Source organism: Thalassophryne amazonica, unplaced genomic scaffold, assembly GCF_902500255.1.
Source record: "Thalassophryne amazonica unplaced genomic scaffold, fThaAma1.1, whole genome shotgun sequence".
In the NCBI taxonomy this organism is placed as follows: domain Eukaryota; kingdom Metazoa; phylum Chordata; class Actinopteri; order Batrachoidiformes; family Batrachoididae; genus Thalassophryne; species Thalassophryne amazonica.
In genome coordinates, this window is record NW_022986263.1 from 100,526 (window position 1) to 128,080 (window position 27,555).

At 44.6% G+C, this 27,555-nt stretch overlaps 1 protein-coding gene across 1 annotated transcript in view; it reads right to left on the reverse strand.

Moving 5' to 3' along the window:
• The window catches only part of LOC117505890 (latent-transforming growth factor beta-binding protein 4-like), a gene marked incomplete at its 3' end in the record, with an annotated part of 211,270 nt that overhangs the window by 99,527 nt on the left and 84,188 nt on the right, over positions 1-27,555 (reverse strand). The window contains 4 exon segments of the mRNA XM_034165425.1: positions 17,136-17,255; positions 17,325-17,438; positions 17,563-17,697; positions 19,952-20,105. Coding sequence (XP_034021316.1) covers positions 17,136-17,255; positions 17,325-17,438; positions 17,563-17,697; positions 19,952-20,105 — 523 coding nt within the window.

The window sequence follows — 27,555 nt, forward strand, 5'->3', positions numbered from 1 at the left end:
TAGGATCAAATAAACAGGTTGTGCTTTTTGTTGACATTACAAGTTTTGTCAGCATGTCTAGTGAGATACTATCAAACTCTGTAAATCTAGGTAATACCTCAGCAGTGGCGCCCACATCAATAGCAGGGTGTAGTGGCTGGATTAAGGCATGCTGGGATATGTTTAACCTGATGTCTTCTATTTTCTTCCCAAAGTAATCCAGGAAATCTTGTGCTGTAAAAGGAGAGCGAACTACAGCTGGTTGTCCATGCAAAAGTGTTGCCACCATGTCAAACAAGAACTTTGAGTTATGCTTGTTTTTGTTGATCAAATCAGAGTAATAGGTCCGCTTTGCAGCCAATAATGCATGCTTATAGTCTAAGATAGCATCACACCACGCAAGGTGAAATACTTCTAATTTTGAATGACGCCATTTCCTTTCTAGACCTCTTGCTTTATGCTTGAGGTCACGCAGATAATCATTGAACCAAGGTGACTGTGATTTGGGGGAGCGCGGTTTTAACACAGGTGGTGCAATCATGTCGAGTGTAGTTTTGAGCATTGAGTTTAAACTATCCACAAGTCTGTCTACTGACTGGGTGTTTGTCAAATGTGAAGCTAAGACATCAGACAGTCTAGCTTCGAGTTCAGTCTTAGTTGAGGAGTTGATGCATCGCGGTAAAGATATATAAGGTTGTTGTTCCACTAAACATGGCAGAGAAACTGTAAACTTAATAAGTGAGTGATCATACACCACTGATGTTAGAGGCATGATGTCAATATTCGTGACAGGAATACCACGTGCGAGAACCAGATCCAGGGTATTTCTACTAATGTGCGTCGAATCCCGAATGCATTGCCGAAATCCTACTGCATCCACAATTTCCATAAATGATTTGCAGAGGGCTTATTTATATTAATGTTAAAGTCACCAATGATCAGAATGTTATCTACACTAGTTGACAAGTTAGAGATGAACGCACCAAATTCATCTAAGAATTCAGAATATGGGCCAGGAGGCCTACATACAATGACAAAGTAATACAACTGATTTTTATTCTTCTGACCTTGGCAATGTGTAATATCCTGAGCAGAGTGGAGAATCAGATGCTCAAATGAGTGATATTTGTGACCCCCAACAGCTAATAAACTAAACCTAGATTTATAAATAAGAGCAACACCCCCACCTTGCTTCGCATCATGAGGGACGTGACTAAATGTATATGCTGGTGGGCAGGCCTCATTTAAGGGGAGGACAGCTGTAGGTTTAAGCCAGGTTTCACATAGCCCAATCATATCTAAGTGATGATCAATAATTAGATCATTGATCAACAATGATTTTGAGGACAGTGATCTTATGTTAATGAGACCCAGTTTAAGGACCTCAGTGGGGTTGACTGTTGAACTGCAGGTGGTAATCAGTAAATCAGGAACAGGTGTGCATGGAAGGCACCAGAACTAGGGCGTGGCCAGAGAGAGAGAGAGGAAAAACCCATCACCAAGATCCAAGGGAGAGAGACAAGAGAAAGAAAGATAGGCAGACCCAAACAGAAAAGCCCCAGCAAGAGAAGAAACCAACCAAATCCAACGAAATGCAAAAATAACAAACAGAACACCACGCAAAACTCAAACCTTGACAGTATCCCCCCCCCCCTTACGGCCGGCACCGGACGGCCCAGGCACAACAGGATGAGAGTCACGAAACTCACGGATCAGAGGAGGATCAAGGATGAAGCGGGAGGGAACCCACGACCGCTCCTCGGGGCCATAGCCCTCCCAGTCCACCAAATATTGAACCCCACGACTATGGTGGCAAGAGTCCAAGAGCCGCCGCATGGCAAAAACAGGACCCCCACCCACAAACCGGGCGGGAGGCGGGGGAACGGCCGGGGGACACAACGGGCTGGACGGAACAGGCTTGATGTGGCTAACATGAAAGGTTGGGTGGATACGCATAGACCTCGGGAGGTGGAGGCGAACTGAAACCGGATTAAGGACTCTGCAAACCGGGAATGGACCAATGAACCTGGGAGCCAGTTTTCTGGGCAGTCCCTTAAGAGGATGACGTGTCGAGAGCCAAACATTCTGTCCAGGTTTGTATGCAAGCGTGGAAGACCTTTTACGATCAGCCGCCAGTTTATAGGCTGCTGAGGACCGTAGGAGGGCCCTACGTGCCCGCTCCCAGGTTCGTCGGCAGCGGAGGATGAGTCCTAGGGCAGAAGGGACAGAGGAATCAAGTGCTGTGGATGGAAACAATGGAGGTTGATGACCGTACACTACATGAAATGGAGAAAAACCAGAGGATGCCGAAGGAATACTATTGTGGGCCAGTTCAATCCAGGACAGTTGCGCGGACCATGAAGCAGGGTGCTGGGAGGCGAGAATCCGGAGTCCCTTTTCTAACTCCTGATTGACACGTTCCGTCTGCCCGTTGGCCTGGGGTGATAACCCGAGGTTAAGCTGGCAGTGACCCCAAGGAGACGGCAGAATTCCCTCCAAAAATTAGATACAAACTGCGGTCCTCTGTCTGACACAATATCCTGTGGAAATCCATGCAACTTGAATACATGTGTGAGCATTATTTCGGCAGTTTCTTTTGCTGTGGGAAGTTTAGGAAGAGGGATGAAATGAGCCATCTTGGATAGCCTATCCACCACAGTCAAAACAGCGGTATTTCTTCTTGAAGGCAGCAGACCAGTTACAAAGTCCAATGTGATATGAAACCAGGGACGAGTAGGGACAGGCAGTGGCGTTAAAAAGCCTGCAGGCGGGCGATTAGAGGACTTGTGAATAGCACACGTAGAACAAGCATTAACATAATCAGTAATATCTTTTAACATCCCAGGCCACCAAAACCTCTGCTGAATAACAAACTCCGTCTTTTTGATTCCTGGATGACAAGAAAACCGACTGACGACCCAACCTCAACCACGAACTGTCGAGCAGGGTCGGGGAGGAGTAGCACGGGGGCCATGGTGAAGCGATGTTTTAGGACCCTAAAAGCCTCGTCACACCCCGGTGTCCATACGAATGGCCGGAGGGACGACGTGACGTTGTGAAGTGGAGCTGCGACCGTGCTGAAATTACGGATGAATCTGCGGTAGAAATTGGCGAAACCCAAGAACCTTTGGACTTCCTTGCGGGTGGTAGGAACCGGCCAATCCCGCACGGCCGCAACCTTCTCAGGGTCCATCTTAATCTCTCCCTCTGCAATAACGAATCCAAGGAAAGCTACAGAGGGTTTGTGGAACTCACATTTTCAGCTTTAACAATAGATTGTTCTGCAGCAAAGTTTGCAGAACGGTACGGACGTAACGTGTGTGGGTTTCCAGATTGGGGGAGAAAATTAGAATATCATCTAGATAAACAAAAACAAACTTATTTAGGTACTCACGCAGCACATCATTAACCAGGTTCTGGAAGACCGCTGGGGCATTTGTAAGACTAAAAGGCATGACTAGGTATTCATAGTGTCCTGAGGGAATATTAAAAGCGGTCTTCCATTCATCGCCTTGCTTAATACGAACCAAATGATATGCATTGCGGAGGTCGAGTTTAGTGAATATTTTAGCTCCTTCCAAGAGCTCAAAAGCAGATGCGATGAGTGGCAGCGGATAACGGTTCTTTACTGTAATGTCATTGAGCCCCCAGTAATCAATACACGGGCGGAGGGATTTGTCCTTCTTTTCCACAAAAAAGAAACCTGCTCCTGCAGGTGACGAAGACGGTCTAATCAAACCAGTGGCAAGTGAATCTTGAATGTACTCATTCATGGCATCACGTTCAGGGGCTGACAGAGAAAAGAGCTTCCCTCGGGGTGGGCTAGCCCCGGGGAGAAGCTCTATAGCACAGTCATATTCCCGGTGAGGTGGTAATGATTTAGCTTTGCTTTTACTAAATACTGTTGCCAGGTCATGATAGCACAATGGCACCCCCACCAGGTCTGGATTGGAAGTGGATTGAACACACACAGGATTAAACAGACATGAATTGTTACAAGCATGGCCCCAGGAAATAATCTCTCCCTTAGCCGAGTCAAAATTGGGACCATGTTTTTGTAACCAGGGATGCCCCAAAATAGCCGGTGAGTCATTTGTCAAAAATGTGAAAACTGATCGATTCAGAGTGGTTTCAGAAATGATCATATGAACTGACTGAGTGCAATGGGTAATGCACCCCACTGTATGGCCATCTATGGCGCGTACCACCAGGGGGCGGGAGAGCTCATACAGTTTAAAGGTGTAGAGATATTGGCCAGAGAAGACAAATCAAGTTCGCATCAGAACCAGAATCAACAATACAGGCACAGAAATGGATGATGATCAGATATTATTTAGCCAAAATCATGTTTTGTGCTGAGGAATGAGAATTGTGTTCTGACTCACCCAAATCTCAGCTTGTGGCCGCTTGGTGGCACCCCTGGCTTGACAATAAGTTATTATGTGACCGGAACGCCCACAGTAAAAACAAAGTCCGCCTTCACGACGTCGCGGCCTCTCGGCAGAGGAGAGTCAAGTGCGACCCATTTGCTTCGGCTTCTCAGTGCCGCGGAATGGAGATTCCATGCTGACATGACTGGAGAAGGAGGAGTGGGCAGGAGATTTTGCGGCACGTCGAGCAGCAAGCTGGACGTCACGGCGAGGAAGGTCCTGCAGACGTCGGTCGGTCTGTATGGCGAGTGCGATGAGCTGGTCAAGGTCCTCAGGCAAATCGACGGCCACCAACTGGTCTGACACGTACATGACGGGACGTTGTGTGAAGACGAGCGAACACTGCATGAGAAAGTCTGCGCACGTCTCCACACAACCTCCGTACGGCTCTGGAGGGCTTATGTATGCTTCAGGGGATGGTGGGAGTGGTTGTTGAACCACCACTGGAACATTCATATCCTGCACAGGGTCGGCAGGAGGAGGAGCTGCAGCAGCGCCCTGAGCGCTCACCGCCACCTGCGCGGAGAGAGCCTCCACCCTGCGGTTCAGGAGGATGTTTTGCTCGGTCATTTGATCCAACCGAGCCGTAAAGGCGGTGAGGATGTGCTGCAGCTCACCAATCACGCCTCCTGCAGACGCCTGCGCTCCCTGCTCTCCCATTGGTCGTTCAACAGCCGGGTGACGCCCCTCGGAGTCCATGACGCTGGCCGAGATATCCTGTTGGGAAAGTGTAGTGACACGGACCCACAACAGGGGGCGTAAATGAACGGACAATAGAAGGAGTTAAATTAGAACACTTTACTGTTGTGAATGCCACAACCAAACACAGCAGATTACAGAATGGATACAAGTCAATCAATAAAGGTGTCGTGTGGGCAGGCTCGACGATAGGAGACGCTCGTCTGGAGACGAACCGGAACCACACGATTTCCACCGCCACCGAACCCGAGGGATACTGGAGCCGCCAAGTCCCGAAGTCCCCAGGTGGCCACCGTCTCGGCGTGTCGGATCTGGTACTGCTGGCGGAAAACAAGGACAGTCAAGTGTGGGTGTGTGTACACCCAGTAACAATAGTGGTGGAATTCCACCTCCACCTCTCACTCAATATTCTGTAGAGTACCGCAGTGATTCCTCAGGGGAAAAGAGTGCCGTCCTGCACTCACTCAGCCTCCACAGAAAGAGGGACCGGTACTCCTGCAAACACTCACAATATACAGATATATTGCAAAACACGAACGGCTGAGTCTATTACCTCTCAATGAAGTTGATATCTCGGCGATGTGATGGAGGTGTCTTCCTGCTTTTATTCCAGATGTGATGTAGATGATCAGTGACAGCTGTCATGGTTGATGGGTGACAGCTCTCACCTCGGCTGTTCCTGGAGGCGGCAGCGCCCTCTCGTGCCTGAAGCCCGCACTTCAGGCAGGGCGCCCTCTGGTGGTGGGCCAGCAGTACCTCCTCTTCTGGCGGCCCACACAACATGTCTCCCTGATCTGAATTGGGAGCTGGTTCCACAGGAGAGGAGCCTGAAAGCTGAAGGCTCTGCCTCCCATTCTACTCTTACAAACCCTAGGAACTACAAGTAAGCCTGCAGTCTGAGAGCGAAGCGCTCTATTGGGGTGATATGGTACTATGAGGTCCCTAAGATAAGATGGGACCTGATTATTCAAAACCTTATAAGTAAGAAGAAGAATTTTAAATTCTATTCTGGAATTAACAGGAAGCCATGAAGAGAGGCCAATATGGGGTGAGATATGCTCTCTCCTTCTAGTCCCTGTCAGTACTCTAGCTGCAGCATTTTGAATTAACTGAAGGCTTTTCAGGGAACTTTAGGACAAACCTGATAATAATGAATTACAATAGTCCAGCCTAGAGGAAATAAATGCATGAATTAGTTTTTCAGCATCACTCTGAGACAAGACCTTTCTAATTTTAGAGATATTGCGCAAATGCAAAAAGCAGTCCTACATATTTGCTTATATGCGCATTGAAGGACATATCCTGATCAAAATGACTCCAAGATTTCTCACAGTATTACTAGAGGTCAGGGTAATGCCATCCAGAGTAAGGATCTGGTTAGACACCCATGTTTCTAAGATTTGTGGGGCCAAGTACAATAACTTCAGTTTTATCTGAGTTTAAAAGCAGGAAATTAGAGGTCATCCATGTCTTTATGTCTGTAAGACAATCCTGCAGTTTAACTAATTGCTGTGTGTCCTCTGGCTTCATGGATAAATAAAGCTGGGTATCATCTGCGTAACAATGAAAATTTAAGCAATGCTTTCTAATACTACTGCCTAAGGGAAGCATGTATAAAGTGAATAAAATTGGTCCTAGCACAGAACCTTGTGGAACTCCATAATTAACCTTAGTCTGTGAAGAAGATTCCCCATTTACATGAACAAATTGTAATCTATTAGATAAATATGATTCAAACCACCGCAGCGCAGTGCCTTTAATACCTATGGCATGCTCTAATCTCTGTAATAAAATTTTATGGTCAACAGTATCAAAAGCAGCACTGAGGTCTAACAGGACAAGCACAGAGATGAGTCCACTGTCTGAGGCCATAAGAAGATCATTTGTAGCCTTCACTAATGCTGTTTCTGTACTATGATGAATTCTAAAACCTGACTGAAACTCTTCAAATAGACCATTCCTCTGCAGATGATCAGTTAGCTGTTTTACAACTACCCTTTCAAGAATTTTTGAGAGAAAAGGAAGGTTGGAGATTGGCCTATAATTAGCTAAGATAGCTGGGTCAAGTGATGGCTTTTTAACTAATGGTTTAATTACTGCCACCTTAAAAGCCTGTGAACAATAACCAACTAATAAAGATAGATTGATCATATTTAAGATCGAAGCATTAATTAATGGTAGGGCTTCCTTGAGCAGCCTGGTAGGAATCAATCAATCAATCAATTTTTTTATATAGCGCCAAATCAAAACAACAAACAGCCGCCCCAAGGCGCTCCACACTGCAAGGCAAGGCCATACAATAATTATGTAAAACCCCAACGGTCAAAACGACCCCCTGTGAGCAAGCACTTGGCTATAGTGGGAAGGAAAAACTCCCTTTTAACAGGAAGAAACCTCCAGCAGAACCAGGCTCAGGGAGGGGCAGTCTTCTGCTGGGACTGGTTGGGGCTGAGGGAGAGAACCAGGAAAAAGACATGCTGTGGAGGGAAGTAGAGATCGATCACTAATGATTAAATGCAGAGTGGTGCATACAGAGCAAAAAAGAGAAAGAAACAGTGCATCATGGGAACCCCCCCAGCAGTCTACGTCTATAGCAGCATAACTAAGGGATGGTTCAGGGTCACCTGATCCAGCCCTAACTATAAGCTTTAGCAAAAAGGAAAGTTTTAAGCCTAATCTTAAAAGTAGAGAGGGTGGGGTCTAATAGACATGTTGATGGCTTGGAGGAAGTAACTAATGAAAATAACTCAGACAGAACAATCAGAGAGAAAGAGTCTAACCAAATACCAGCATTACTGAAAGCAGCCGAACATAAAGATATGTCTTTCGGATGGTTATGAATAATTTTTTCTCTAATAGTTAAAATTTTATTTGCAAAGAAAGTCATGAAGTCATTACTAGTTAAAGTTAAAGGAATACTCGGCTCAAGAAGCTCTGACTCTTTGTCAGCCTGGCTACAGTGCTGAAAAGAAACCTGGGGTTGTTCTTATTTTTCTTCAATTAGTGATGAGTAGTAAGATGTCCTAGCTTTACGGAGGGCTTTTTTTATAGAGCAACAGACTCTTTTTCCAGGCTAAGTGAAGATCTTCTAAATTAGTGAGATGCCTTTCCTCTCCAGCTTACAGGTATCTGCTTTTAAGCTGCGAGTTTGTGAGTTATACCACGGAGTCAGGCACTTCTGATTTAAGGCTCTCTTTTTCAGAGGAGCTACAGCATCCAAAGTTGTGCTCAATGAGGATGTAAAGCTATTGACCGAGATAATCTATCTCACTCACAGAGTTTAGGTACCTACTCTGCACTGTGTTGGTATATGGCATTAGAGAACATAACAAAGAAGGAATCATGATGGACTACCCAGCAGTTGGGAATAAGTTTCATTACAGTAGAAGTCTTTCTGAAAGCGCTGTAACTAGCTTTAAGGATATGATACTGTTAAGTCTTCCATTTCTATGCCATATGTCAGAACAAGATCTAAAGTGTGGTTAAGTGGTTGGTCTAAGTCTAATAATAGATTACATGCAGTGTTGAGGCTGTCATTCTCAGGCATCTGTGTGGATGTTAAAATCACCCACTATAATTATCTTATCTGAGCTAAGCACTAGTCAGACAAAGGTCTGAAAATTCACAGAGAAACTCACAGTACGACCAGGTGGACGATAGATAATAACAAATAAACTGGTTTTGGGACTTCCAATTTGGATGGACAAGACTAAGAGTCAAGCTTTCAAATGAATTAAAGCTCTGTCGGGTTTTTGATTAATTAATAAGCTGGAGTGGAAGATTGCTGCTAACCCTCCGCCTCGGCCCGTGCTACAAGCATATTCTGACAGTTAGTGTGACTCGGGGGTGTTGACTCATTTAAACTAACATATCATCCTGCTGTAACCAGGTTTCTGTAAGGCAGAATAAATCAATGTTGAGCAATTATTATATCATTTACTAACAGGGACTTAGAAGAGAGAGACCTAATATTTAACAGACCACATTTAACTGTTTTAGTCTGTGGTGCAATTGAAGGTGCTATATTATTTTTTCTTTTTGAATTTTTATGCTTAAATAGATTTTTACTGGTTATTGGTGGTCTGGGAGCAGGCACCGTCTCTACGGGGATGGGGTAATGAGGGGATGGCAGGGGGAGAGAAGCTACAGAGAGGGTGTAAGACTACAACTCTGCTTCCTGGTCCCAACCCTGGATAGTCATGATTTGGAGGGTTTAATAAAATTGGCCTGATTTCTAGAAATGAGAGCTGCTCCATCCAAAGTGGGATGGATGCCGTCTCTCCTAACAAGACCAGGTTTCCCCCAGAAGCTTTGCCAATTATCTATGAAGCCCACCTCATTTTTTGGACACCACTCAGACAGCCAGCAATTCAAGGAGAACATGCGGCTAAACACGTCACTCCCGGGAGGGGCCCAGAGAAAACTACAGAGTCCGACATTGTTTTTGCAAAGTTACACACCGATTCAATATTAATTTTAGTGACCTCTGATTGGCGTAACCGGGTGTCATTACTGCCGACGTGAATTACAATCTTACCAAATTTACGCTTAGCCTTAACCAGCAGTTTCAAATTTCCTTCAATGTCACCTGCTCTGGCCCCCGGAAACATTTGACTATGGTTGCTGGTGTCGCTAACTTCACATTTCTCAAAACAGAGTCGCCAATAACCAGAGTTTGTTCCTCGGCAGGTGTGTCACCGAGTGGGGAAAAAACGGTTAGAGATGTGAACGGGTTGGTGGTGTACATGGGGCTTCTGTTTAGGACTACGCTTCCTCCTCACAGTCACCCAGCCGGCCTGCTTTCCCGGCTGCTCGGGATCTGCTGGGGGACAGCTAACGGCAGCTAATCTACCTTGGTCCGCACCCAACTACAGGGCCTGGCTAGCTGTAGGATTTTCCAAGGTTGCGGAGCCGAGTCTCCAATTCGCCCAGCCTGGCCTCCAAAGCTACGAACAAGCTACACTTATTACAAGTACCATTACTGCTAAAGGAGGCCGAGGAATAACTAAACATTTCACACCCAGCACAGAAAAGTGCGGGAGAGACAGGAGAAGCCGCCATGCTAAACCGGCTAAGAGCTAGTAGCTGCGCTAAGCTAGCGGATTCCTAAAAACACACAAAGTGAATAATGTGTAAATAATTTAGAGGTGATTCAGCAGAGGGAGTGCTTTAGTAAAGGCACGTGAAGATTACACTGAAATAAATCGTTATCTAGTTATCTAGATCAATCTAACTACGCAGATTAAACAGCTAACAGATACAGCAAAACACCGCTGTGCTCCGGAACAGGAAGTGATACAATACCGCAGTGAGAGCCAACCACCAGTAGAGTGCAGTCTGACAACACGCCCCAGAGTCCAACAGAATCCACAACGACAATTGTAAATGAACATTATACGACCAAAATGTTAATTTTTTTTCTTTAGCTGCTGCAAGAGGCTGCAACAACTCTCAGTCACGCAAAGGATTATGGGATATCTCAATTACTTAGGGCGAATACTGCCATGAACACTACTGGCCAGTAGATGGCAGTAGAGACCGTGAAAACTTACCAAAACAAATATTCCAAATTATCTGTGTGCTATGTGTAATCTGCGTGGAGAAGTAACCTGAGCTTCTTCTGGCATTTTTACATAAAACAAACACAATAACAACATCTTATAAACCCAGAGAATATATTCACGAGAGGTTTAGGCGCAATATACAAAATGTTTAATACTGTTGTCTGTGTGGAGCCTGATCATAGTGTTTCAAATGCATTTCTCCTGTCGTGACTGCAATGAGATTACCCATAATGCACTGTGGAGACAGCCTGTCCACACTAAAACCTTCAAAATTATTGCAATACTTTAAAACTAAAACATATAGCTGATGTTTTCACTTTCAGAAGTGATGCTAATTTAAATAAAATGTCCAAAATGTACGAGGTCTGTGAGAAAAGTAACGGACCTTTTCATTTTTTTCAAAAACTATATGGATTTGATTCATATGTTTTTACGTCAGACATGCTTGAACCTTCGTGCACATGCGTGAGTTTTTCCATGCTGTCGGTTGCGTCATTCGCCTGTGAGCACGGCCTTGTGGGAGGGAGTGGTCCAGCCCCCTTAGTCGGATTTCAATTGTCAAGGAAATGGCAGAATGATTTGGGCTTTTTTTCCATCAGAATTTTTCAGAAACTGTTAGAGACTGGCGGCTGGAAACCATTCGAAAAATTTATCTGGCTTTCGGTGAAAATTTTACGGGCTTCACAGAGAATAAGGAGTGTTACTACAGCTTTAAGGATGCCCCACAATGGCGCACGGCGCGCCACGCTCCGAGCCGCCATCGAGAGGCAGAAAACACCACATCATTTCTAAATGGATGGCTGTGTGGAGATGGGACCGTCGTGAGCAATTTCTCTGGTTATCACAAGAGCTGGACATCAGCTATTTTCTGGCAGATTTCACGTTTAACAAGAGATTTTGTCATGGAAAGCCGCGCGGAGGCTTCGCTTGTCACGACCGATTCGCTGATCGAGCGAGACAAAGGAACACCTCTGTTTCAGAGTGTTAAAGGACAAGTTGGGACATGCCTATGTCGGCTTTCAATGCTTACCAGCCCAGTGAGTATAAGAGAAATTGTGGAGAGCTGGGCATGTCCCAACTTGTCCCCTGGCACTCCGAAACGGAGGTGTTCCTTTGTCTCGCTCGATCGTGCTCACGTGCTCACAGGCGAATGACGCAACCAACAGGCGTGGAAAAACTCACGCATGCGCACGAAGGTTCAAGCTTGGCTGACGTAAAAACATACGAATCAAATCCATATAGTTTTTGAAAAAAATAAAAAGGTCCATTACTTTTCTCACAGACCTCGTATTTTGTTAAATTTTAACCCTAAAGCCGCATTCACACCAGGCACAACACGAGCGACAGGTTGCCATGTAATCCCTAGGGAAGGAGGCATTGTGGCCAACAACAAATTCGTGATGGATGCGAATGAAGTGACACGAGTGAAGCGATTTTGAGTGATTGGCGCATTTGTGGCGCGATATTGCATTGCATCGCGTCGCCCTCCTCCCTAAGTTGAAAAATCTGAACTTTTTCGTCTTGTCGTGCCTCAATGACCAATCAGGGATTGGATATGTAGTGACGTGATGAGTTTCGGGGGAGAGCGAGCAGCACCACAGCAGGCATCTGAGTTTTTTTTTCTCACATGTGCGCATGAGCGAATCGTCTGTGAAGATTATTTCATTTATTAACCACAGATGTATAATAAAGCAAATAGTGACTGGTTTATAAACACAATTATGACAGAGTTTGGGGGAAGAGCGAGCAGCAGCCCCGCAGCAGGGGCAGCAGAGTTTTTTTTATTGTTTACATGTGCGTGCGTGAACGGGACAGGAGGTCCTCAAACTGGGTCCTGCAGAGGCGGAAGGACCGCTGAAAGCAGCCGTCATCCAGACGCAGCTCCTGCAGTAAATAATGTAACACCCCAAATTGGGAACGTCTCATGAGGATGTCGTGAACCCAGGGACGGCGCCGCTGGGGATGTTTGTCAGCTTTCCACAACAATTAAGAGCACAACAACTCGCTCCGTGTGATCAAGGTCCGTCATGTTAACTTGACTGACAACCGGAGCCGGCGAGCGGAATGGAAGCACTGGGGCGAATTTTTGCAGAATAGTGTGACAGCGGTGAGATGCGCAGTCGGAATGACAGACTCATTCAAGGTGGAGGTGGGATTACACCAAGGATCAGCTCTGAGTTCTTTCTTGTTTGCAGTGGTGATGGACAGGTTGACAGATGAGATCAGACAGGAGTCCCCATGGACTATGATGTTTGCAGATGACATTGTGATCTGTAGTGAGAGTAGAGAGCAAGTTGAGTCTAGTCTGGAGAAGTGGAGATATGCTTTGGAGAGAAGGGGAATGAAAGTCAGTAGAAGCAAGACTGAGTACATGTGTGTGAATGAGAGGGAGCCCAGTGGAATAGTGCAGTTACAAGGAGTAGAAGTGGCAAAAGTAGAAGAGTTTAAATATTTGGGGTCAACTGTTCAAAGTAATGGAGAGTGTGGTAGAGAGGTGAAGAAGAGAGTGCAGGCAGGGTGGAGTGGGTGGAGAAAGGTGGCAGGAGTGATTTGTGACCGAAGAATATCAGCAAGAGTGAAGGGGAAAGTTTACAAAACAGTAGTGAGACCAGCTATGTTGTATGGTTTAGAGACAGTGGCACTAACAAAAAGACAGGAGGCAGAGCTGGAGGTGGCAGAGCTGAAGATGTTGAGATTCTCTTTGGGAGTGACGAGAATGGACAAGATTAGGAATGAACATTAGGGTTATGACAAATCTCAAATTTATTAGCCTGGGGTTATAAATGATGAACTTTTACCTAAAACTCACAAAAATGACTTTGGTTTTGCCAGACCTTGAAAAAAACCTCCCGCACCTAAGACAGTTTCATATTTCACATTAAAACACCTCGCGGCTCAAACACTTTATTACAACTGTTGTGTGGGCCGCTGAAGAGGAGGTACTACTGGCCCACCACCAGAGGGCGCCCTGCCTGAAGTGCGAGCTTCAGGCACGAGAGGGCGCAGCCGCCTCACGGGAGCAGCCGGGAATGACAGCTGTCTCTCATCACCACCTGACAGCTGTCACTCATCACCACCTCATCACCATCTCCATAAAAACCGGGCAGCAACTCCACCTCCCTGCCGAGATATCGTTCTACCTCTCAGGTAAACTCTCAGCTGTTTTGTGCCGAATGCACATTGCTTATGTCTGAACCTTTGCAGTTGTTGCTTGTGATATACTTACAGCTAGAAGCCAAGTTGTGGATTATAGCCGAGTTTTTGAGGTGGAGGTGTTTTTCCCACCAGAAGAGGAACTGTGTTTGCTGATTGTTTTGCTGGGTGTGCACACACCCACCATTAAACTGTTTCTGCTTCCTGCCAGCAGTACCAGATCTGACAGCTGGAGACGGTGGCCACCTGGGGACTTGGGACTTGCCGGCTCCGGTGTGTTCCAGATCCGTGGGCAGTGGAAATCGTGTGGGGCCCGGCTCTTCTCTGGACAGACGTCTTCTATCCTCGAGCCTGCCCACACGTCACCTTTGTATATTTGACTTGATTCTAAATCTGCAATTGTCTGTATTCCGTTGTGCCCATTCACAACATTAAATTGTTATTTTTTGGCTCATCTATTGTCCGTTCATTTACGCCCCCTGTTGTGGGTCCGTGTTACTACACTTTCACAACAATAACGTCAGTTTTACATACAATACACATGAGGAATATATGAAAATGAGTACATATAGCATTTGTTGTGTTTTTAATAATGTTTCAGATTTGTGTATTAGTGTTAATAAATTTGCTGCTAAGATATTTGTGTTTTGCAAGTAGAACAAACCTCCTCCATCAACCTTACAGCTCTCTCAGCTACTATGAGTAGAGAAGCATTTCACAGATTTGGGACACTTAGTTATGGATATTGATGACAGCAGGACTTGATAATCTGTCTCTGAATAGTGTTGGTTAGAAAACCAGGCCCGCGTCCATGTAGTTGCAATGAAATCACAAGTTACCCTCAGCTGTTCTCGCCACTTTGCAAGAAGGAAAAATGCAATAAGTGCTAAAATTCCTTGTGAGTTCCACCTGGCACTGTGAAGTGATGGCACCTTGTGCCATTTGATGTGAGGCCATTTTTCCTCCGTTTTGTAAAACTTGTATGCTTCACAAAGCTCAAAAAGGAATTTAAAATCATGTCTCCAGCCAAGGTTCTCATATTCTGGTATCACTTCTGTGCCCATGTGTGCATTTTGTAAATCATCATACTGTTCCAAAATCTCATCAATAAATTCGTAGTTAATGTTAGGTGACTGTGACCGTATAGGAAAAAAGAAGTCCAACACATGTCGCAGAACAAGATCAAGAATGTGGTGCTGGCAGCCGATGTATTGAGGTTCATCGAGTCCCTTGTGTCGAAATGTTCTCTGAAGCCTGGCTACAACTACCATTTTGTGACCAGTATTGACTGGCTGTTGTGTCAGAGATGATCATCTGAATACTGTTCCATACATTGTACTTATCAAGGAGGTCCTGTAGTGGTATATAGATGTCTGCAGTGGTTCTACTGTCACAAGCCAAAATGCCAAGTTGTAATGTTCTGTCATTTTTCAAGTACACAACTTGGTACTCCTTATTGTCAATTTTCTTACCATCAAAATGCAAACAAAATTTCTCTTCAGAGATCAGTTCCATGAGGTGGTTCTTAACTTGTTCTGCATCTCTGATTGTTCGACGCCAGACAACAGACTGTGATGGTGTTGAGACACTAACTCCATCTTCAGCCAGACTTTGAAGCACCCGTGATGCTTTTCTGGTTGACAAAGAGTGTTTAGACACCAGTTTGGCAGCAGACTTTTTTGAGTGGCATGTTCATGTTTATCTATAAATGGACTGCATTTATATAAATGGTAAATGGACTGCATTTATATAGCGCTTTTCCATCTGCATCAGATGCTCAAAGCACTTCATATATGCCTCATATTCACCCCAATGTCAGGGTGCTGCCATACAAGGTGCTCACTATACACTGGGAGCAACTAGGGGATTAAAGGCCTTGCCCAAGGGCCCTTAGTGATTTTCCAGTCAGGTGGGGATTTGAAACCATGATCTTCTGGACTCAAGCCCAGCACCTTAACCACTAGACCATCACCTCCCCCATCATCTATTTTACCATCCATCCATCCATCCATCCATTTTCTTCCGCTTTATCCGGAGTCGGGTCACGGGGGCAGCAGCTCAAGCAAAGCCCCCCAGACCTCCCAATCCACACACACCTCCCCCAGCTCCTCCGGGGGAACCCAAGGCGTTCCCAAGCCAGCTGAGAGATGTAGTCCCTCCAGCGTGTCCTGGGTCTTCCCCGGGGCCTCCTCTCAGTGGGACGTGAACGGAACACCTCTCCAGCAAGGCGTCCAGGGGGCATCCGGAAAAGATGCCCGAGCCACCTCAACTGGCTCCTTTCGACGTGGAGGAGCAGCGGCTTGACTCTGAGCTCCTCCCGAGTGACCGAGCTCCTCACCCTATCTCTAAGGGAGCGCCCAGCCACCCTGCGGAGGAAACTCATCTCGGCCGCTTGTACTCGCGATCTCGTTCTTTTGGTCATGAGCCAAATCTCATGACCATAGGTGAGGATCGGAACGTAGATCGATCGGTAAATCGAGAGCTTTGCCCCCCTACTCAGCTCTCTCTTCACCACGACAGTCCGATACAGCGACCGCATTACTGCAGATGTTGCACCGATCCGTCTGTCGATCTCACGCTCCATCCGTCCCTCACTCGTGAACAAGACCCCGAGATACTTAAACTCCTCCACTTGAGGCAAGGACACTCTATTTTACCTTTATTTTTTATTTCTTTTAATTATTGTTTAATAATATATTTTAACAATATTTATTTGTATATATTTTTTTATTATTTCTTGATACTTGTTAATTCTTTCTTGTTACCAGTTATTTTAAATAGTATTGTGTAAACTCGTGTATTTTTAAAAGTGATGTGCTGCTCGGTGCGGGAGGTTTTTCATGATCCAGTGAAATAAACTTCAAAAAAGTGATCTATGGGTAAAAGTTCATCAAATGCAACATCAGGAAAATGAAAGTTTTGAAAAAAGTTTTGTAGTCATAACCCTAATGAACATATCAGAGGGACAGCTCAGGTGGGACGGTTTGGAGACAAAGTCAGAGAGGCGAGATTGAGATGATTTGGACATGAGCAGAGGAGGGAGGACAAAGAGGTTTATGGATGTGCTGAGGGAGGACATGCAGGTGGTTGGTGTGACAGAGGAAGACAGAGGACAGGGTGAGATGGAAACAGATGATCTGCTGTGGTGCCGCCTAGTGGAAGCAGCCAAAAGAAAAAGAAGAAGTTACATATACAGTCTGTGTGACAGTAAAATCTAACATTAAAAAACTGAGCTCAACACGGATATTTATGTCTCTGGGTCCTGGAAAGATCTTATGGAGTCATGAGGTCAGAGGTCATTGAGGATTACCTGTGCAGAGCCTGTTGATCAGTGTGTATCCAGCGTGACAGGACACACAGCGGTATGAGCCCTGGCTGTTCACACACTCCTGACCCGGACAGAGCAGAGCATCTTCACACTCATCCACATCTGAAACACACGTGTGTTCAGTTCAGTGGTCACCTCCACACCTTCACCACCTCTGATGTCCTTCTTTACCTGCGCAGGTGTTGCCTTGGATCCTGTAACCTCGGTGACAGAGGCACCGGAAGCTGCCGGGTGTGTTTTCACAGAGACCATTCATGCAGAGATTCTGCCGACACTCATCGATGTCTGGAGAAAATTAAAGAAAGTTCACAAGAATGAATTTCCAAAGAATCCCAGAATATTAGTGAGCATGCCCTGAAGTGACCAAAAAAAAAAAACATCCTGTGTGTGTGTTTGTGTGTGTGTTCACCTTGGCAGTGTGTCCTCTGAGCATTGGTCTGATATCCCTGATCACACACACATGTGTGTTTACCACCTGGTTGATCCACACATTGGCCACGCCCACACACACCTGGTGTACTGTGACACACACCCCATACAGCTGCTGGACACGCGCGCACACAGATGTACGTGTACACACACACACACACACACACACACACACACACACACACACACACACACACACACACACACACACACACACACACACACACAGAGTCATCACATCAGGAGTCATCAGCCTGAATGTTGCCATTAAGCTTCAGAAAGTGGGCGGGGCTGTTATTCTGGAAAGATGGCGTTGTGTTTAAGTTCATTCTAGTGTGTGAAATTGATCATTTTAAAATGTGTAATTCTTTAAAACGGTATTTCTGCTCCTGGGCCATCTGACTGATCAATAATTAACAGCTCGTTGATGTGAGGATGAGTCCTGGCAGCGTTTAAAAATACTGTTATTTATCCTGTGTTAAAATTAGCTGTTTCAATTCTTCAGCTTTTAGCAGTTATAGGTCCTCTTCAAAATTCATTGCACAAATCTTGGAAAAAGCCGTGTCCTGGATCCTGGATCTCCACGGAAAACAGACTGAGACTGATCCAGGATCCAGGAGTCTGCTCTCCTCAGGGTTTCTGGTGACTGGTTGAGGTGTTGGGATGCTCGTGAGTCTGGAGTTTTGTGATGCTGCATTAAGTTCAGCCTTGATGACCCTCCTGTGTGTCAGGTTTTGGTCCTGTTTTTATTTTTCCCCTTTTCTTTTCCTTCCATTTGCCCCATTCTTGATTTGTTAGTTATTTTTATTTTTGTCACTTGATTATTCTCATTCTAGTTTATGCATTATTCTTTGGTTCCTGGTTTTGGTTCTTTATTGTATTTTCGGTTCAGTCATTTATTGCTTTTCTTTCTGTATGCTTGAGTCTCTAGTTCTGTTCTTGGTTATCTTTATTTTATTTGTCATACATGTATTTGTTATCTTCTGTGGTTATTATGTATTCTCTGGTTTTGCTTCTTATTTATCTCCAGTGTCTCTTGGTCTGGTTGTGTTCTGTTGTCCTGGGTTTTAGTTGCGGTTATCATTTATGGTATGTTTAGTTATTCATTGCATTATTCTGTAGTCACCAGTTTTGGTTCTGCTCATCTTTTATGCTCTCTTCAACTCATAAGTGGTTGCCATGTTTATTCACGTTATGTATCACTCAGTATCTTTCCCGTTCTAGTTTAGGTTATGTAGTTTTCTTGTTTTCCACTTTTAGACTAGTCACGTTATTTCTTGTTTGGCCCCTTCTGTTTTGCTCACATTAATTATTGTCTGCCTTAAGCACATCACATTTTTCCACCGTGAGTTTTCCAGTCACTTATTCTCTTGATTCTATCTGCTTTGTGTTTCCTTCCTCACACTCTTGCACCTGTTCCTCATCTGCCCGCCATGTCCTCTTTCCATAAACTCCTCCCCACACGTGCAGCTTGTTTTCCAATCACTACCTGTTCTATTTAAGTCCACTGTGTTCACAGCCTCACTGCTCGTTCGTTGTACTTCACCGTCTTCGTCCCAGCTTTTTGCCTTTTGCCTGATTGCCAGCCTGTGTTTGACCCTGCCTCGTTCTTGGGCTCGCCCTCTGATCTCTGAGACACTGTGTTTCTGTGAACTTTGCTTGTTGTTTGGCCATGCCCCAGCCTGTCGTTCTTCTGAACCTCTGCCACGCCAACTGCCTAACTGTGTACCTCATTCTGTGATTTTTGGATAAAGCCTTTTTTACTCTAACACCTGTGTCCATGAGTCCTGCATTGGTGCCCAGCCACCCAGTGTCTGCAGTCATGACACTGTGTTGCTCCGGATGCTGAGGTCTTGGGTGGGTACTATTCGTATCTTCTGCTGTTAATGAATGATTTGTTTCATATCTCATGTAGAGAGGTTTTTCTATTGTTACATCTAATTACAGATCATCATCAGCTCCCCTTGAACATGGTGTTCCACAGGGTTCTGTTCTTGGGCCCATTTTATTTGTGTTGTATTTGCTTCCTTTATACCAGCATTTAGGATCATTTAATGGCTTCTCTTATCACTCATTATGCTGATGATATTCAGTTTTTTATACCTTACAAAGCTCAGTGTGTCCCGAAAAGTCTCAGTGCTACACAATCTTTGGGTTACAGTATATAAAATCCTGTTGTCACATAATTCCCACCAGCTGAATAAGGATATAACTGACTGTAAAGTAGACTATTTTTGTTAAAATTTGCAGTTCATAAGTTATAATTTAAACTTGTGTTCATTAAAACATCATTTAATATACACCTTGTGGTGACTGTTAAATTGGTGAGTTAATTTGTAAACGTTATACAGTAAATGTAATATGTTTACCGTGAGTCCCGTTGGACAGCTGTGGCCTCGGCTGTGTTGTGAGGGATGGTACAGGTCTGGGCTGGCTCGGTGGGTTCTGCTGGGATGCAGGCCTGCCTACAGTCAGAGGTTTGTCCCAGAAACTGTGGGTCCTCTCGGTGTCGGCTGCACAGGCCTAGAGGATGGTGAGCCAACAGCTGGAAGGGCCTGAGGCAGGCTTGTTCCCCTTTGAGAGGTGCTAGAGCTGTTGGTTCCAACTGAGCCAGAGACGGAACCCGTAGACCTGGTCTGTCCAGAGGATGTCAACTGAGACCTGGATCCTCCACTGTTAAGTGACCCAGAACCAGAATCTGTAAAAGGAAGACAAATGGAACTCCGTGGATGGAAGACAGAGATCACTACACATCACTTCAATGCCAAAAATAGACTTCAAATTTTGCACACTAGACACACCCCACAGAAACAGCACCCCACTGTGGCAGACGTAGTGATGGAGATAGACAGGAAGGTAGGAGGTACAAGAGGGAAGAGGCTAGCAAAAAAGCAGTGAGGTCATTGGAGAGATAAAGAAAGTAGACAGAAGTACAAGTAGATGCAATGTACGGTAAAGCAAGATGTCACATAGTCTAACAGTAATCCCTTCAGCGGCTCCCTTGATTCTCTGAGTCATCACAGCACATCTGAGGTGGATGGTGATTTGGCACAAGTTTACAATGGTTGCCCTTACTGACATAAACTCCATATCATGGAGAAAGGAAGGGGCGGGTTTTGAACCGGAAACTTTCTTCCCGTGAAACAAGCGCACTTAACCACCACCCTTGCCATATTACAAAGGCTACTAACAGGATATATAGTGAGCTGTACATGAAGTTAAAAAGTAGGAAGGAGAAAAGGACTTGAACCAATTGGCAAGACAACGGGACAGAGCTGAATAAGGTGGAGGGAATTTTAAGGAGCTGACAATGAAGAAAATGAGACAGAGAAAAGGCTGGATGATGTGGTGATAGTAAATCAGGAAGTGCAATGGATTAGTAAGGATGACGTGAGGGCTGCTATGAAGAGTGGATAGGCAGTTGGTCCAGATGACATTCCGGTGGAGGCATGGAAATGTCTAAGAGAGATGGCAGTGGAGTTTCCAACCAGATTGTTTAATAAAATCTTGGAAAGTGAGAGGATGCCTGAGGAGTGGAGACGAAGTGTGCTGGTTTCTATTTTTTAAGAAGAAGGGTGATGTGCTTGTTAAAGATTTTATATATATGTTATCACTGTTAAACATTTGTACCTTTTGTCTTCTTTCTGATGAGAACGGTGTTGTGCTGTTTGCACCTGACCCCGAGAATGTACGTGTTATTCAACCTTGTTTTAGCATGCTGGGGTCAATCTGAACTGGGAATGAGGAGCTGGATGTACTTATTATTATTATTATACAACTTGTTTTCGTAGCCGCTAACGACTGGGAGTGAAGCATGACGGGGTCAGGCTGAACTGGGAGTAAAAGAACTGAAGGTTGTTTTGACTGTTGTGATGTGATGCTTAGTGTGAAGACCAGGACACTCCAGGCAGATGCACAACAGCTGATAACTGCAACAGACGAACGAGATGTGCTGACCTCCGACGATAAGAGTAAAAGAAAGAAACTGTTTTTCCTTACAGCTGCGCTTATTGACGTATGTGTTTATGTTACGAGAAGAAACTTGTCTCGCGTGCCCCCCCCCCCCTTAGGACAAGTTTTATGATGTAATGAGGGCATCTCTAATAAAAAGAGTGGGAGCACAGGCCAGACTTTAGTGTAGCCTTGGTGTACAGCCTGGACTGCACTCCGCGCGTGATTAATTTGACTTTCTGTCTCACTGGTGTTTCTTGACCCAGTGTTTTGTGTAAGTGTAAATAACTGTGTGAAAGTGTAATACTTTGGACAACGTTAGTGACAACCGTGTGTGCGGATGCAGAGGCAAGTGATTCCGCTTCCTACGGGGAGGTGAAAGGAATCAACCACACGACGGCAAATTAATTGTCACGTCCAAAGAAAGTGTGAAAACTTCAGATTTAGAACACCCTAGGTGTGCCCCCGTCTGAAGTCCAAATTATAACAAGGGATAATAAAGAATGGGGGTAAGACGTCTAAAATAAGGGAAAAATTTATCAACTGACGACTGGAAATTTATGGAAGCAAAAAATCCAAAAGCACAAAGAATTGGAGACCTGGATAAATAAACATGACTTTGACGGACGACTGAACCTGATCAGTATACAGAAGCTGAAGAAGGAGTTAGACAGCAACATAAAGGTGATGAGAAAAAGATGCAGAAAGTAGGGGCAGATTAGTGGCATTTTGGGAGGAAGAAGCAGAGAACAGACAGAAAGGAGCAGAGAAGCGACGATTAGAGAAAGCAAGGAAAAAGAAAGCTGTAGGTAAGGCAGAAGAAGATGTGATAATTCAGCACAGAGAACCAAACAGCCTCAACAACCACCGCCGGCTGGATCGTCGGTGACAACAACACCTTTATCTCCTCTACCAGAGGATGACGATGTACCGCCACCACAGTATGATTTGGCAGTAAAACCTAGGTAAAAAGTGAAAAACCAGAAAAACCACAAACACGCAGTCAGACGAAAGTGCCCACAGCCCCTCCCATGGTGGAACACAGTGACCAGGAGGTGCCTATCCTATGATAGAAGTACCAAATCCTCGTGCAGGAACAGCAGGACATCGATCAACCATGCTCGTATATCGAACATGGAATGCTGATGATATCAAAGCAGCAGTCGACATGATACCATCGCCACATGTCGATATCGAGGGCTTTCTGCAGGATATAGAAAACATTAGAAGTTCTTACCACCTTAGTGGACCTGAAGTCCAACAGGTGTGGATGAAAGCATGTGGCCCTAAATGGAGTCAGATACGCGGAGACTGGAATCCTGCAGACCAGGATGGCGTTACCGTTGCCAACATGATGATCCAGTCTTGAAAACAAGAGTGGAAGCTATGATTACACGAGCAAAAGGTGTGTTAGGACCAAAGATAATTATACTGAAATTACCAGGACAACACAGAAAGAAGGAGAACCATGGATAGAGTTTAGATGCAGATTTGAGAGTGTATTTAGAGTCCATAGTGGCATATGCCAGGAAATACCAGTGTATTAACAACAATTGAAAAACGCTCTGATCCAACATTCCAATAAGGATATAAAAGCTTGGATACAGAAACATTGGATTGGATTGCCTACAGGCACATTGGAAGAAACACATACACACTGCTGTCATGCAGAAGAAGTCTTAAAACAGAAAAAGACAAGAAACAGCGACAAAGGAGTGTATGTAGCACACGGAGATGATGAAATATGTTACCAACAGGGTAACTTAAGACAGCAGAAGCAGTGCAAACGCCCCCAAAAGCCATGGCAAAACAGACAATGTGGACAGCCACAACATCAAGGACCATGGCAACCACAACAGCAGCACAGACAGGGAGGGCCACCACGTGGTCCCCTGATTTGTTGGAACTGTGGAAGAGAGGGACATATGTATAGAAATTGTCCGAATCCACCTACTGAGGGAGCAGCAGGAGGAATTCCACAACGGAATAATCCTCCGCAGCCACAGTATCCACAATGACTAGAATCCATAATCCATGATTCCACATCAGATAGGCAGTCTGATTGTGATATGGATCTGTGTGCCTTACTGGGAAATCCGGTACCAAAACCAGAAGTGACTTTGTTGGTAAATGGACGACCAGTGACATTCCTTTGTGATACAGGAGCATGTAGAACTACATGTAATGACAACATACCTGTCCATCAATTAAGCAACGAACTCTTTAGGGTTCGCTCTGCAAATGGACAAACATCAGACGTCCCTATCACCAAACCCATAACGTTGACAGATCCATTTGGCCTGACGTGTACTATGTCAGTGTTGAACATGCCACAATGTCCAGTTAACCTCCTAGGACGAGACGGATTGACTGCATTGGGCTTGTCCATAATTGTGGAACAAGGGAAATTAGTTGTTGAACGCACAGGAGGCGTTAACATGGTGAGAGAAGAAAGCGATGACCCCACATTCCACTATTACTATACATTTGACATCTCAGAAGAAGATGCTGCAGGATGGGGTAAAGATGTCGTCTTGCAAGCGACAGCCCTACTAAAAAATCCTGAACAACAGATGTCACCACCTGACCTGCATGTCACAATGTGGCATAAAGATCCTCCAGGTCCGGATGGTGACTATGAAAACAAATTGAAAAACGTTTCACCTGTGAAGCTGACAATGACCGATTTGATTCATGATGGCAACTCAACAGCTGTCATAACAGTGACAGGTGCCACTGAAGATGTTTTAAAATTGAGATTCACAGGTATGCCATTACATGTGTCACTTTGTAAACCATATTTGACAGAATGGCAAGAATTGGGACTGACAGTCATAACAGCTTTGTCAGCCACTGATTGGAGCAGAGTTGGCCCACGAACGGAGTTCAGTCCATCAACCAAGTTGTATAAAGTGCCAGTTAATGTCTCATTGGTGCTGACAGCTGGAACACACATTGATGTGTCCACTTCACAATCCTGAGTGTTTCAGTTGAGTCCTGAAGAGGATGATCTTCTTTCTTCTGTACCATCAGGATTGTGGACAACAGGTCCTTCAGACGTAGGACTGATAAAAAATGCACAACCTGTAGTTATACGACCAAAAACAGAATACAGACCATGTGTAAGACAGTATCCATTGAAACCTGATGCAATTGAAGGAATCAGGCCAGTAATAGAGGATTTATTAACAGCAGGAGTAATAGTGCCATGTCCAGATTCACCATGTAACACACCCATATTTCCTGTAAAAAAGGCTCCGCCCTCAGTGGGGTGGAGAATGATTCAAGATCTGCAGGCAGTAAATGCTGCTGTGATTAAAAGAGCACCATGTGTTCCAGATCCACACACCTTGTTAAATTCGCTGAGACCAAATTGTAATAGTTTCTCAGTAATTGACATAAGTAATGCATTTTTCTCTGTGCCAGTACATCCAGATAGTCAATTCTGGTTTGCCTTTACCTTTAAAGGACAACGATATACATTCACCAGATTACCGCAGGGTTACGCAGAGAGTCCAACTATTTATTCTCAAGTCATGTCAGCATGTTTAGCCAATTTCGTTCCACCGGCAGATAGCCAACTATTAGTGTATGTTGATGACATTTTGATTGCCTCTGACACACGAGAAAACTGCATAACTGACACAGTAGCATTATTATGTTTCTTATTTGATAATGGCCACAAAGTGAGCAAAAACAAAGTTCAGTTGTGTAGGGATAAAGTAAAATATTTAGGACATGAATTATCAGCCACAGGGCGCACGATCCTGTCTGACAGGAAGGAAGCAATTTTGCACGCTCCAAAACCACAAACCAAAAAGCAGATGATGTCATTTCTTGGACTGACTAATTACTGCAGGGCATGGATTCCCTGCTATGCAGAGTTGACTAGTCCACTTTCTGATTTGATGTACAAAGATGATATTTCAATGTCAACCGTGTTGGAATGGAACAAAGATGCTGAGGAAGCTTTTGTAAAAGTCAAACAAACATTAGTGTCATCCACAGTTTTGGCACTACCAGATTATAGTAAACCATTCATTCAAACAGTTGATTGTAAGAATAAGTTCATGACTAGTGTTTTGGTTCAAGTGTATGGCTCAAAATTAAGGCCAGTTGCCTACTACTCATCTAAATTGGATGCAGTAGCAAGTGCTCTACCACCATGCGTACAGGCTGTTGTTGCAGCCTCTATGGCTGTTCAAAGTAGCAGTAATGTTGTTCTATTCCATCAGTTGACACTGAAAGTTCCACATGCAGTTTCTGCACTTCTGTTGCAGACAAACATGAGCCTTTTGTCCCCAGCAAGACATCTTTCGTGCATGTCCTTGCTATTATCACAGCCACACCTTACGGTAGAGCGATGTACAACATTGAATCCATCCACATTGATACCTTTACCTGAGGATGGTGAGCCGCACAATTGTCTTGATGTAGCTATGGTCTGTACGAAAGCACGCCCAGACCTCCAGGACACACCCATCCCAAACAGTACAATTGTGCATGTGGATGGTTCTTCCACTAAAAATGCTTATGGACAAACACAATCTGGATATGCTGTTGTCACAAATTCAGAAGTATTGGATTCTGCTTCATTGCCATCGTCATTTTCAGCACAAGCAGCTGAATTAGTTGCTTTAACTGCAGCTTGCTATCTGTTTAAAGGTACGGCTGTAACAATTTATACAGACAGCCAGTACGCTTTCAGCACAGTGCATGTGTTTGCAAAACTGTGGGAAGAGCGTGGAATGGTGACATCATCTGGAAAGCCAGTGACTCATGCCACACTCCTAACTGCACTACTGAAGGCTGTGAAATTGCCTGAACAAATTGCTATATGCAAATGTGCGGCTCACACCAAAGGCTCTGACAGTATTTCAAAAGGAAATGATTTTGCTGACAGAGCAGCAAAAGAGGCAGCAGCAGCTTCTTCTATTTTTGTTGTACAGGAAACCCCTCCGGATTTGCATTTAGGTCATACACTGCTTGCTGACATGCAACAGCAGGCAACTGACAGAGAAAAACAAATGTGGATAACTAAAGGGGCTACGTATGCAAATGATTTGTACGTATGACCACAAAAGAAACCCATATTGCCAAAAAATATGTTTAAATGGGCAGCTATTATGAGCCATGGCGTGACGCATGTCTCATCAGGGGGTATGATATCGCAATTGCAATCTATTTTTTGTCTTTATGGGTTCGATGCATATGCAAAACAGCATTGTAGAGCATGCATGATATGTGCAAAACACAACTCACAAGGCAATTTGAGACCCCAAAGAGGCAAATTTCCAACACCACAATATCCCTTTCAAGTGATTCATATGGATTATATACAGCTGAGTAAACATGAAGGGAAGGAATTTTGTTTAGTCATAATTGATGCCTTCTCAAAATGGGTAGAATTGTTCCCTACAAAACATGCAGATGCACTTACAGTGGCTAAGGCATTATGCAAAGACATCATCCCACGATTTGGAATACCAGAAACAGTCTATTCAGATAATGGAGCGCATTTTGTTAATACAATAGTGCAATACGTAGGAGAAGCGCTACAGGTCAATCTAAAAAATCATTGTGCTTATCATCCACAAAGCACCGGATTAGTGGAAAGGATGAATGGAACAGTAAAAAACAGACTTAGAAAGACAATGGAGGAAACAGGCAGACCATGGACACATTGTGTAGATTTGGTAAAAATGTATATAAACATAACTAGTACCATGGGGTTGACACCGTATGAAACATTGTTTGGCAGAAAATATCGATTGCCATATTATGGGCAAATTTGGGATGTACCTGAGGAAGCAAATTTGGCGGATTACATGAGAAAAATGTTAGAAGGACAACGAGGGAGAGTTTCAAACACTGATGATCCCATTTCTCCACAGGATGACCCTAAAGTGGTACCTGGAGACTGGGTGTTGATAAGAAGCATCAAGAGAAAACACTGGCATTCACCTAAATGGGAAGGGCCCCATCAAGTACTACTCACAACACCCACAGCCTTGAAAATTGG